Source organism: Salvelinus sp. IW2-2015, linkage group LG4q.1:29 (genome assembly GCF_002910315.2).
Source record: "Salvelinus sp. IW2-2015 linkage group LG4q.1:29, ASM291031v2, whole genome shotgun sequence".
Taxonomy (NCBI): domain Eukaryota; kingdom Metazoa; phylum Chordata; class Actinopteri; order Salmoniformes; family Salmonidae; genus Salvelinus; species Salvelinus sp. IW2-2015.
The window spans coordinates 75,250,465-75,263,667 of NC_036842.1; the positions used below are offsets into that span (position 1 = coordinate 75,250,465).

The 13,203-nt window shown below is 45.6% G+C and overlaps 1 protein-coding gene across 1 annotated transcript in view; it reads left to right on the forward strand.

The window, feature by feature from the left end:
- The window catches only part of b4galnt3b (beta-1,4-N-acetyl-galactosaminyl transferase 3b), a 41,347-nt gene extending 34,931 nt beyond the window's left edge, over positions 1–6,416 (forward strand). The window contains exons 8-20 of the mRNA XM_023985685.2: positions 348–426; positions 524–590; positions 761–913; positions 1,000–1,109; positions 1,191–1,291; positions 1,542–1,615; positions 1,719–3,003; positions 3,082–3,341; positions 3,438–3,591; positions 4,084–4,156; positions 4,278–4,431; positions 4,514–4,640; positions 4,761–6,416. Coding sequence (XP_023841453.1) covers positions 348–426; positions 524–590; positions 761–913; positions 1,000–1,109; positions 1,191–1,291; positions 1,542–1,615; positions 1,719–3,003; positions 3,082–3,341; positions 3,438–3,591; positions 4,084–4,156; positions 4,278–4,431; positions 4,514–4,640; positions 4,761–4,872 — 2,749 coding nt within the window. The 3' untranslated portion in view covers positions 4,873–6,416. The remainder of the gene's footprint in view (positions 1–347; positions 427–523; positions 591–760; positions 914–999; positions 1,110–1,190; positions 1,292–1,541; positions 1,616–1,718; positions 3,004–3,081; positions 3,342–3,437; positions 3,592–4,083; positions 4,157–4,277; positions 4,432–4,513; positions 4,641–4,760) is intronic.
- The last annotated feature ends 6,787 nt before the right edge of the window (positions 6,417–13,203 follow it).

A 13,203-nucleotide genomic window follows, 5' to 3' on the forward strand; every position in this document is an offset into this window, starting at 1 on the left:
TTCAGAAATGTACACAAACACACTTCTGATGTGTGTGTGTGTGTGTACAATGATGGATGGTGCAGGGAGACGTGGGTTTGATCCTGACAAAAGAAGCTGTCACAACTACCATAATGGACCACAGGCTAGAGGGGTAGAGTAGAAAGAGGGAGGGGGACAGGGGGAGAGAGGTTAAAGGAGGTGATAGAGGGAGGGAGATGATAGTCAGGTATTGGCAGGAGAGGGGGAGGTAGCTATGGAAAGGGGAGGAAGAAAGGCATTCACAGTTAAGGGGCATGACATGACAGGCATCTACAACCGCCTATCAGAAACTAGCATAGAGTAACTGTTTTGTGTGTGTTCTGCAGGCTGTCCGTTCAAAGGAGGTACTTTTTTGAGATAGTCCATAAACAGAACGACAGAGGAACAGACCACATTGAGGTGGCGGTGAGTTTCCCCTCTTCTCTACTCTTTCCTGTGTGTGTGTGTGTGTGTGCGCATCTGGGCAGTAGTATGAAGTGTGTGTGTATTTGTTTTGACACAGTGGCAGCTGAACCAGGAGGGTCTAAGGTTTACAGTCATCAGCTCCAAGTACATATCCCTCTACAGCAGTGAGTAACACACACACACACACACACACACACACACACACACACACACACACACACACACACACACACACACACACACACACACTCTAGCTATCCAATATTACTAACAAATTTTAACTACCTAACTGTTATTTCAGACATGTATTTCAGATGTTTGTGTGTGTGTACAGATGAGTCTGCTCTGAGGATGAGTGACATCACTCATGTACCCCAAACGGCTGCTAGTCACACCCGCTCGCCTAGCAACCAGCCCGACAACCAGCTGAGCAACCAGCCTGCAGCCGACATGCTGAGAGTCGACCCACGCGACACCCTATACCAGAGTAAGACCACACACATACACACACACACACACACACACACACAACACTACAGTCACTAGATTGAACAAATAACTCTGTCTGTGTAGTCCCTGCCTTAGACAGTAGGTTCCTACAAGGCGTGTTACCTGACTGCACCTATAAACCCAGCTACATCATCAAAGGTTTCCCTCTGCTGCGATACCAAGGCCTGCAATTTGTAAGTACCATAAATATTCCACCTCGAATCCCTATAAGTAACAGAAATGAGCGTGTTATTACCATGTTTGTGTGTCTCCAGGTCCACATGTCCTACATCTATCCCAACGACTACACGCGGCTCACACACATGGAGACAGACAACACCTGCTTCTACCACGACAGTCCCCTATACCTGGACAGGTGAGGAGGGGAGGGAGAGAGGCCGGGAGAGGGAAAGGGAGAGTGTTTGTATTTTTATGAAGTAGAACTGACAGTGAAATGTCTAACCTCTATGACTCTGGTCTGAGAAGGGGCTTATCCTGTATGAGGTCGTTACCATTACCAACCAGCAGAGGGCAGGGTGCAATCACTGAAGTTATGGATAATGTCGTCAGAGAGAGATGGTAACATTCCCTCTCTACCCCCCCCCCCCCGTATCGCCACTCTCTAGGTATGGCTTTTCCAGGTACATGAGGCTGGATGAGCCAGAAGGGCAGGAGGGAGAGAGCCGAGCCAGAGGTAGAGGTAGGAGACACACATTTTTCTTTGGTTAAAAAGTATATGAACTGTCGCAGGTCGGCCTTTGTTTTATTTTAACACTCTTCTCTGTCTGCGTGTTGTTTGGTAGTTGATGGCATCTTGAGGAGGAGAAAGGCCATCTCAGAGGAGGGGTTAGATGGCGAGGCTCCTCCAAATGTGGGAGGGGCTAGTAAGAAAGACCCCGCTCCTCCTGACTATGGAGACGACTATGACGATTACGCTCAGAGACGACGACGCAAACTCTTCTCCCTGCCAGAGGCCGACAGGGCACCTACACACACAAACATGTCTGATACTGTCACATACAAGAAGAGGAGAGAAACAAATGCAGCAGCTGTAATAGAGCAACAAGCTGTAGTCCAGACCAGAGCAACAGAACAGGATGGGTTGGAGATCCCCCCTGGTCCTGGGTCACATACATCACTACAGACTACACCAGCAGAACAGCTGAGACTAGCAGAAAGACCAGCAGACAGACCAGCAGAACAGCTCAGACCTGTGAAGTCCAGAGCAGGGGAACAGAAACCAGGAGGGACGCCAGCAGACCGAAAACAACCCAGACCAAGAGAGAGACCAGCAGAACAGAACTCAGCCGGCTTAAAGATTTTACCCGCACCACAAAAACTAGACCAGAACCTGTCAGTAGAGGGAGATGGACCAGAAGTTCGGCTTCCCCAGCTGCAAGGGAGGCACCGGCGTGTTCAACGGCCTGGTCCGAGGGGTTGGGGTAACGCAACACCCAATCCCCTGAAGCACCTCCCACCTCCCACTGTCTCTAATTGGTCCATCAGGGTCGGTCGAGGGCGGAGACTTGTTAACCGTACACTGGAGCTGTGGTCAGCGGTTGCCAAACAGTCGACCACACGACTGCCTGAGGTTAAACCACCGCTAATTAAGTTGGACCACAAAGCAACTGTGACTAGGAAGAGAGTCCAGGTCCTAGAGACAGATATCATCCTCCGAGCACAACCACAGATAAAGTCACGACCGCAACCTGACTATGACAACACACTCCACGGGGATCTGCCCCCTGGTGTGGTCAGAGGGATGGACCGTCTGGTTGAAGGGGTTGACAGAGGGGGAGGTGGTGAGAGAGAGGGGGAGGAGGTGGGTGTGAGTGAGTCTTTATGGGGTCTTGAGGGAGACTCTGAAGAGGTGGAGGGCTTGTCTTATGACTCCACCCCTCGAACAGTGTTTGACCCTGAGGTGAACTGGGCTCAGACATTCCAGGTGACCCCTTTAGACCTCCAAGCGATGCGCTCTGATTGGATAGACCTCCGCTGTAACGTGTCTGGTAACCTGCTGCTCCGCCCTAGAGACGCTCTGCCTATCGTCAAGGCCTTCATGAACAAACTCAACCACAGACACCATGGGTCAGTGTGTGTGTGTACAGTATATGTGTTTGTGGAAGTGTGAGTGTGTGTTAAACCTGTCCCTCCCTCCCTCCCTAGGCGTTTCAGCCTGGTGCGTGTGCTGAACGTTGAGAGGAGAGTGGATGGAGCTCAGGGCAGCAGGTACTTCCTGGAGCTGGAGCTGAGGGATGTGAATGGCCAACACCTTCGCCTGTCACACTACATCTATGCTCTGATTCGCCACAGACTATCTCGCCCCCGGGGACTCCCGCCGCTTCGCCCTGCCCCTGAGATGTTGCTATGCAACCCTGTCGGTTTTCACTGGAACCCAACTGCCACTGTCCACTTCATAGTACCAGGTACGCACAAACACACACCCTACTGCTACTCTCCTACTGTTGTAGGGCGATATATTGCTTTATTCTTGTGGGTGTCTGTCTATCTGTGTGTGTCAGTAAAGAACCAGGCCCGCTGGGTGCAGCAACTGATAGTTGACATGGAGGGTCTGTACAAGACCACTGGAGACCCCAACTTCAACCTCATCATCACCGACTACAACAGCACTGACATGGACATAGAGACAACACTAAAGGCATCCACCCTGCACAGGTACGCAGTGTGTGGCATTTCATTGCGCAATAAATTATAAAAATGGTATGTAAACAAATCATCCGAAAGCCTCCCGTAGACTACTTGTGCACATTCCTCCACTCTAAAATAATTCCAGCATCCACACAGTAATGGAAAGAGACCTCTGTTACAAAACACCAGAAAGTATAATGACTTTTGGGAATTAAGTCAATTGTAGCCTGGATTGAGTTAATGTTGAGGTGTTGTCCACTGCTGTCTTGGTCTTGGACATTCATCTTTGCCTTGATAAAAAAATTCTCGCCGCAGATATGAAACCACACTGCATTTTGGAGCATATACCACCCATTTTCTAGTCCATTCGCTAATTTTTCATTTGGCTGAGATGCGGCAATAATAAATGATGGTGTAAAATCCTACGGTGTTGGCATCTTTGCTTAAATTATTGTGATAAGCGAATGTTTGAACTGTGCGGCTTATTTTCACCCCTGATAACTTGCCTCTGTGTACCAGGTACCAATACTTGAAGCTGAGTGGGAACTTTGAGCGTTCTGCTGGTCTACAGGCCGGCATCGACCTCATCACTGTGAGTGAGACATGATCAGTGACATCATCACTGTGACAGACAGTGGGTGTGTAGCGTTTTGTGTTCCATACATCAACTGAGTTTCATGAAATGGGCATAAATATTCTCTTTTCCTCCCCAGAATGAGCACAGTATAGTGTTTCTGTGTGACCTCCACATCCACTTCCCCCCCTCCATCATCGACTCAGTCAGGAAACACTGTGTGGAGGGACACATGGCCTTCGCTCCTATCGTCATGAGACTGGACTGTGGGGCTACGCCCAGGGAGCCCAGAGGTACACACACACAAGCACGTGCACACACACAAGCACGTGCACACACACACACGTCTCACACGTCTCTCTGTGTGTGTTCCAGGTTACTGGGAGGTGAATGGGTTTGGTCTGCTGGGGATCTATAAGTCTGACTTGGATGCTGCAGGAGGCATGAACACACATGACTTCACTGACCGCTGGGGAGGAGAGGACTGGGAGCTGCTGGACAGGTGTGTGTTTGTCTGTCTATGGTGGTTTGGTGCATGTTTGTGTGTGTTCTGTTGCTCATGCCTACTCTGTCAATCTGATCATTAATAGGAATTATGTTGCTCTCCCATGCTCTGTGTCAGGATTCTGCAGTCGGGTCTGGAGGTGGAGCGTATCTACATGAGGAACTTCCTGCATCACTACCACTCTAAGCGTGGCATGTGGAACAGACGCACCCAACGCAGCGGCACGTAACCCACAACAACACAGCCAAAACGTTCAGCGATGCAGCCGTACCCACGACGACGCATCCGTGGGTGCAAGGAAACTGCCACACTTTAACGTCCCCATTCCTCGCATCAGCCATTTACAGCTGTCGACCGGTTAACGAGAGGGCAGGACAGAGGGGATTCCTGACACCATTGGGTGATATCCCCTGTCACTCAAAAGGTTTGAGGGTGTGGTGATGATGAACACAACATAGTACTGATTGTCCTGGAAAAAGACACAACTAGAGCAGAGGTACTCAAATCTGAACATGTAGGTCCGCAGTACTGCTGGTTGGCCAGTCACTCACCAAGTGTCCCAGGTCTGAATCACAGGTTGATGTTTATTGTCATGATTCTTTCCCTGGAGGCAGAACTGAGCTGTTTCTGCAAGATGGGCCAGCAGCCAAGTCAAAGTTGTCTGTATCTTAAAAATTCACGATTTTTGGTCTTAATTTAAGGTTTGGGTTAGCAGTGTGGTTGGGGTTTCAAAACAGATTTTATGACCACTGCTAAGCTGCCTCCAGGGCAAGACTAATGACAATAAATAACAACCTGTGTCCGAATCAGTCCCCAGTCCCGAATCAGACTTCAAGAACTGGATTTGAGAAAAGGTGGACAAAACACTACTGGGTACTCTATTTAAACATGATACTACTGATTTACTGTATTTTAACAACACACTACCGAGGATCCTGTTCTAAGGAGATACTGTTGTAGTAAAAATGTAAACCTTTTCCACACAGTGTGGATATTTTCCTTTGGCTAGACAATGACAGATGTCTTTGGTAGCATGAGGAGACTAAGAAGAAAACTGGGAGCAGTGATGATCTGCTCTGGTCACTGGTACTGATGAACTAGTCTGGACAATCCTGGGCTGCCTAACCAAAGACAGAGACGATACACACCTACACACACATCATTTTAAACATCATGGATCATACAGCATTTGTATGTAATCAGGGTCCAGCTTATTTATTGACTGACAAAATGCACCAATGTTACTGTATCACTGTGATTGTAATTTTTTGGTTTAAAACATTGTTTTATTAATATAATGAATTAAGACGTGAAAAGGGGGATCACTTCTGATTCAGGCAAGTTTACTGTACTGGATGGGGATATTTCCTTTAATATGCGATGTGCATTATGAAGCCTGCTGTATTCACGAGTGCCTGCTCCATAGCTCTGCTACTAGAGCTCTACTACATATTACTGACTCTTGGATGTCACATTGTGCCTATTGCATGTATCCTTCGGGAGCGCTGTCTATGTAATTTTCTAATTCTAATTATACTTAAGAGGGTCCCGCACCCAACCCCTTGAGCAAGTTAACAATTTTTTTTAATGTTACTCCGTGCCTTCTCTACAGCTCCGGCGAAGCTGGGGGTTCAGTTGACACAACTAGAAAACTTTTGAAATGGGGAAATACTACCTGAACTTGTCAGTTAAAGCCCCCATGTAGTCTTTTACATTAGATATTTAAATCATCACTGTATGTCTAATAAATCACTGTTTATTTCATGAAAATAACTCCAAATAATTTTTATAATTTATTTCCATGAGCCTCCTTTTGCCATTGAAATGCTGTGTCTCATCATTTGGGCGTGTTGATACAAATGTTAATATATTTACATACACAGCCCTAATTTCCCGAATTGGATCGTCTAAACTCTAGTCTAGAGCCTACTCCGCGTACCCCTTCAAAGTAGGAGGATGCATATGCAAATTATCGATGGCTGGTCATTGGTCAGAATAATCAGATCAGATTGTGATGTCATGATCTGTGCCAAAAAACCCACCCACCTGACCAGGCTTGAAATTCCAGGCATTTTCTTTCAAACAGCTCTTACACAAAAAGGGCGTTATCAAAATGTTCACAATTTCAGTGTTATTTTGACCGCCGTGTGAAAAAAACAAAACAACTGGAAATCATGTTTATGCCGCTAAAAAAATGCTACGTTTGGTGTTCCATTTCACAATGTGATTGGGAGTATCACAATACCTTGTCTATATATCTGACCTTTTTGTTACTGAAGTCAGACTCATGGCAGCTGTTTCTACCTTCTGTCTAGTGTCTACGCTCCCTTTCTGTTTTGCTGTACATTCCAGTCTTGGGCGCTCTCTAACGGTCTACCATGCTGTAAAAACTTATTTATTTTCAAACAAAAGAGTAGAGACGCAGGAAAATGAGCATCATACATTTGTAACAATAATTAAGATATTACTTATCAATCCCCTAAAACAAAAATAAACACAATTAATTAAAAATGAAAAGCTGAAATGTCTTGAATCAATAGGTGTTCAACTCTCTTTGTTATGGCAAGCCTAAATAAGTTCAGGAGTAAAAATTCACGTAAGTCGCATGGACTCACACTATGTGCAATAATAGTGTTTGACAATTTTTTTTATGACTACCTCATTCATTCAGTATGTTAAAGCAGCACAAGTAGCACTCAGTCTAGCACGGAGTCTCTCCTGAGACCCATGAGGTGGCGCACAAATTGGCCCAATTTCGACCGTCGCCTCTCCTGAGTCCGTACGGGAGTTGCAGCGATGGGACAAGACTATCTACCAATTGGATACCATGAATTTGTGTAGAATAAGGAGTAAAAATAAAATGTGCGGTCTGAATCAGTACCAGAACCACGCAGGCCCCTAAACAAGGGACTTTACATCAGAGCTTTTAACTTGTCCAGATGGTGACGTGTGGTGGCATGAGAGTATAAAGCCAGGACAGACAGGTGAGATGGCTCATACAGTGCCTTCGGAAAGTATTCAGACCCCTTGACTTTTTTCCACATTTTAAGTTTTTATTAATGTTTTCCCCCCCTCAATCTACACACAATACCCCATAATGACAAAGCAAAAACAGGTTTAGAAATGTTTGCTAATTTATTTCAATAAAAAGTTAAAAAAAGATTTAACGTAACAATTCAGACCCTTTACTCAGTACTTTGGTGAACATTTGGCAGCGATTACAGCCTTGAGTCTTCTTGGGTATGACTCTACAAGCTTGGCACACCTGTATTTGGGGAGTTTCTCCCATTTTCTTCTCTGCAGATCATCTCAAGCTCTGTCTGGTTGGATGGGGAGTGTTGCTGCACAGCTATTTTCAGGTCTCCAGAGATGTTCGGTCGGGTTCAAGTCGGGGCTCTGGCTGGGCCACTCAAGGACATTCAGAGACTTGTCCCGAAGCCACTTCTGTGTTGTCTTGGCTGTGTACTTAGGGTTGTTGTCCTGTTGGAAGGTGAACCTTCGCCCCAGTCTGAGGTCCTGAGCGCTCTGGGGCAGGTTTTCATCAAGGATCTCTCTGTACCGTGGTCCGTTCATCTTTGCCTTGATCCTGACTAGTCTTCCAGTCACTGCTGCTGAAAAACATCCCAACAGCATGATGCTGCCACCACCATGCTTCACCGTAGAGATGGTGCCAGGTTTCCTCCAGACGTGATGCTTGGCATTCAGGCCAAAGAGTTCACTCTTGGTTTCATCAGACGAGAATTGTTTCTCATGGTCTGAGAGTCTTTAGATGCCTTTTACTGAGGAGTGGCTTCCGTCTGGCCACTACCATAAAGGCCTGATTGGTGGAGTGCTGCAGAGATGGTTGTCCTTCTGGAAGGTTCTCCCATCTCCACAGAGGAACTATAGAGCTCTTTCAGAGTGACCATCGGGTTCTTGGTCACCTGCCTGACCAAGGCCCTTCTCCGATTGCTCAGTTTGGCCAGGCGGCCAGTTCTAGGACGAGTCTTGTTGGTTCCAAGCTACTTCCATTTAAGAATGATGCCACTGTGTTCTTGGGAACCTTCAATGTAGAATTTTGTGGGTACACTTCCCCAGATCTGTGCCTCGACACAATCATGTCTCGGAACTCTACGGACAATTCCTTCGACCTCATGGCTTGGTCTTTGCTCTGATATGCATTGTCAACTGTGGAACCTTTTATATAGACAGGTGTGTGCCTTTCCAAATCCTGTCCAATCAATTGAATTTACCACAGGTGGATTCCAAGTTGTAGAAACATCTCAAGGATGATCAATGGAAACAGGATGAACCTGAGCTCAATTTCCAGGTTGTATCACAAATGGCCATGATTGGGAGTCCCATAGGGCGGTGCACAATTGGCCCAACGTTATCTGGGTTTGGCCGGTGTAGGCTGTCATTGTAAATAAGAATGTGTTCTTAACGGTCTTGCCTAGTTAAATAAAGGTAAAAAAATAACATTCCTCAAGAAGCTGGTTGAGAGAATGCCAAGAGTGTGCAAAGCTGTCATCATGGCAAAGGGTGGCTACTTTGAAGAATCTCATATATAAAATATTTTATTTATTTGTGTAACACTTTTTTGGTTACTACATGATTCCATATCAATCAATCAAATGTATTTATAAAACCCTTCTTACATCAGCTGATGTCACAAAGTACTGTACAGAAACCCAGCCTAAAACCCCAAACAGCAAGCAATGCAGGTGTAGAAGCACGGTGGCTAGGAAAAACTCCCTAGAAAGGCCAGAACCTAGGAAGAAACCTAGAGAGGAACCAGGCTATGAGGGGTGTCCAGTACTCTTCTGGCTGTGCCGGGTAGAGATTATAACAGAACATGGCCAAGATGTTCAAATGTTCATAGATGACCAGCAGGATCAAATAATAATAATCGCAGTGTTGTAGAGGGTGCAACAGGTCAGCACCTCAGGAGTAAATGTCAGTTTGCTTTTCATAGCCAATCATTCAGAGTATTTCTACCACTCCTGCTGTCTCTAGAGAGTTGAAATCAGCAGGTCTGGGACAGGTAGCACGTCCGGTGAACAGGTCAGGGTTCCATAACCGCAGGCAGAACAGTTGAAACTGGAGCAGCAGCACGACCAGGTGGACTGGGGACAGCAAGGAGTCATCAGGCCAGGTAGTCCAGAGAGAGAGAGTGTATGTATATATATATATATATATATATATACACTTAAATTCACACAGAAGAAATACTCCAGATATAACAGACTGACCCTAGCTCCCCGACACACACTACTGCAGCATAAATACTGGAGGCTGAGACGGGAGGGGTCGGGAGACACTGTGGCCCCGTCCGACGATACCCCCGGACAGGGCAAAACAGGCAGTATATTTACCAAAGCACAGGCCCCACACCACTAGAGGGATATCTTCATCCACCAACTTACTTAAGGCCGAGTATAGCCCACAAGGATCTCCGCCACGGCACCAACCCGGACAGGAAGATCACGACAGTGACTCAACCCACTCAAGTGACGGACCCCTCCTAGGGACAGCATGGAAGAGCACCAGTAAGCCAGTGACTCAGCCCCTGTAATAGGGTTGGAGCCAGAGAATCCCAGTGGAGAGAGGGGAACCGGCCAGGCAGAGACAGCAAGGGCGGTTTGTTGCTCCAGTGCCTTTCCGTTCACCTTCGCACTCCTGGGCCAGACTACACTCAGTCATAGGACCTACTGAAGAGATGAGTCTTCAATAAAGACTTAAAGGTTGAGACCGAGTCTGCGTCTCTCACATGGGTAGGCAGACCATTCCATAAAAATTGAGCTCTATAGGAGAAAGCCCTGCCTCCAGCTGTTTGCTTAGAAATTCTAGGGACAATTAGGAGGCCTGCATCTTGTGACCGTAGCGTACGTGTGGGTATGTACGGCAGGACCAAATCGGAAAGATAGGTAGAAGCATGCCCATGTAATGCTTTGTAGGTTAGCAGTAAAACCTTGAAATCAGCCCTTGCCTTAACAGGAAGCCAGTGTAGGGAGGCTAGCACTGGAGTAATATGATAAAAAATGTTGGTTCCTAACTGAAGTTAATTTAGCGCTTTATCCAGGTAGCCAGAAAGTAGAGCATTGAAGTCGTCTAATCTAGAAGTGACAAAAGCATGGATATTTCTGCATCATTTTTGGACAGAAAGTTTCTGAATTTTGCAATGTTACCTAGATGGAAAAAGCTGTCCTTGAAACAGCCTTGATATGTTCGTCAAAAGAGAGATCAGGGTCCAGAGTAACGTCGAGGTCCTTCACAGTTTTATTTGAGACGACTGTACAACCATCAAGATTAATTGTCAGATTAAACAGAAGATCTCTTTCTTTCTTGGGACCTAGAACAAGCATCTCTGTTTTGTCCGAGTTTAAAAGTAAAACATTTGCAGCCATCGACTTATGTCTGAAACACAGGCTTCCAGGGAGGGCAATGTTGGGGCTTCACCATGTTTCATCAAAATGTACAGCTGTGTGTCATCTGCATAGCAGTGAAAGTTAACATTATGTTTCCAAATGACACCACCAAGAGGTAAAATATATAGTGAAAACAATAGTGGTCCTAAAACGGAACCTTGACGAACACCGAAATATACAGGTGATTTGTCAGAGGACAAACCACCCACAGAGACAAACTGATATCTTTCCGAAAGATAAGATCTAAACCAGGCCAGAACTTGTCCGTGTAGACCAATTTGGGTTTCCGATCTTTCCAAAAGAATGTGGTGATCGATGGTATCAAAAGCAGCACTAAGGTCTAGGAGCACGAGGACAGATTAAGAGCCTCGGTCTGACACCATTAAAGGGCAATTTACCACCTTCACAAGTGCAGTCTCAGTGCTATGATGGGGTCTAAAACCAGACTGAAGCGTTTCGTATACATTGTTTGTCTTCAGGAAGGCAGTGAATTATTGCGCAACAGTTTTTTCTAATTTGTTTTTAAAGGATTGGCAGATTCGATATAGACCTATTTTTATTTTTTTAAATATTTTCTGTGTCAAGGTTTGGCTTTTTCAAGAGAGGCTTTATTACTGCCACTTTTAGTGAGTTTGGTACACATCCGGTGGATAGAGAGCCGTTTATTATGTTCAATATAGGAGGGCCAAGCAAAGGAAGCAGCTCTTTCAGTAGTTTAGTTGGAATAGGGTCAATTATGCAGCTTGTAGGTTTAGAGGCCATGATTATTTTCATCAGTGTGTCAAGAAATATAGTACTAAAACACTTGAGTGTCTCCCTAGGTCCTGGTAGAGTTGTGCAGACTCAGGGCAACCGAGTTTTGGAGGAATACGCAGATTTAAAGAGGAGTCCGTAATTTGCTTCTAATGATCATGATCTTTTCCTCAAAGAAGTTCATGAATTTATCACTGCTGAAGTGAAAGCCATCCTCTCTTGGGGAATGCTGCTTTTTAGTTAGCTTTGCGACAGTATCAAAAAATACATTTTGGATTGTTCTTATTTTCCTCAATTTAGTTGGAAAAATAGGATGATCTAGCAGCAGTGAGGGCTCTTCGATACTGCACGGTACRGTCTTTCCAAGCTAGTCGGAAGACTTACAGTTTTGTGTAGCGCCATTTCCGTTCCAATTTTGTGGAAGCTTGCTTCAGAGCTCGGGTATTTTCTGTATACCAGGGAGCTAGTTTCTTATGACAAATGTTTTTAGGGGTGCGACTGCATCTAGGGTATTGTGCAAGGTTAAAATGAGTTCCTCAGGTGGTTAACTGATTTTTGTACTCTGATGTCCTTGGGTAGGCGGAGGGAATCTGGAAGGGCATCTAGGAATCTTTGGGTTGTCTGAGAATTTATACCATGACTTTTGATGATCCTTGGTTGGGGTCTGAGCAGATTATTTGTTGCATTTGCATATGTGTTTTTTTCATAGTTTTGATGTCTTCACTATTATTCTACAAAGTAGAATGAGCAGGTGTGTCCAAATGTTTTACTGGTACTGCATATTAATAGAAGTCTGGTAAAGCTGAGGATCTCCGGGACAGCTATGAACTTCATGCTCTGTGATCTGATTTCAGGCCTGCCAAACCTGCAGGTGTTGGACCTCTCTAACCAGGTCCTACAGACTGCATGGTTTTGGCATTTTGAGTGTGAACACAACCCTATATTCCCAGGACTCAAAGAAGTCATCCTGAGAAAAAACAGGTTTAGGAAACTCCATGCTATCGCCAACCACGCCCATCAGATTAAGTGTCTTGAGTTACTGGACTTGAGCCCCAACAGAATTGAGTTAAAGGAGAATTCTTATTGGCCCTCTCATCTCAAACACCTGTCTTCGAGTGAAAACCATTTAGGTAAAGAAGTCTTAACTTATCACAGACAGGGATAGAGCCTCATTCACAATGTATTCCTGCTTCTGACAAACCTGAGCGGTCTCTCTCTTAGTTCAAACAAAATCAAGAGACTGCCTCGAAACCTTTACTTACCATCCTTGGAAGAGCTACACCTGGACCACATCAACTCCTTCCACCAAGACCCTTTTACCTGCGACTGAGTTGTACTGGTTTATGACCAGTTTTGACAAAACGTCAGCAGGTGTTTTTATCTGCCAAACTAGATGGAAC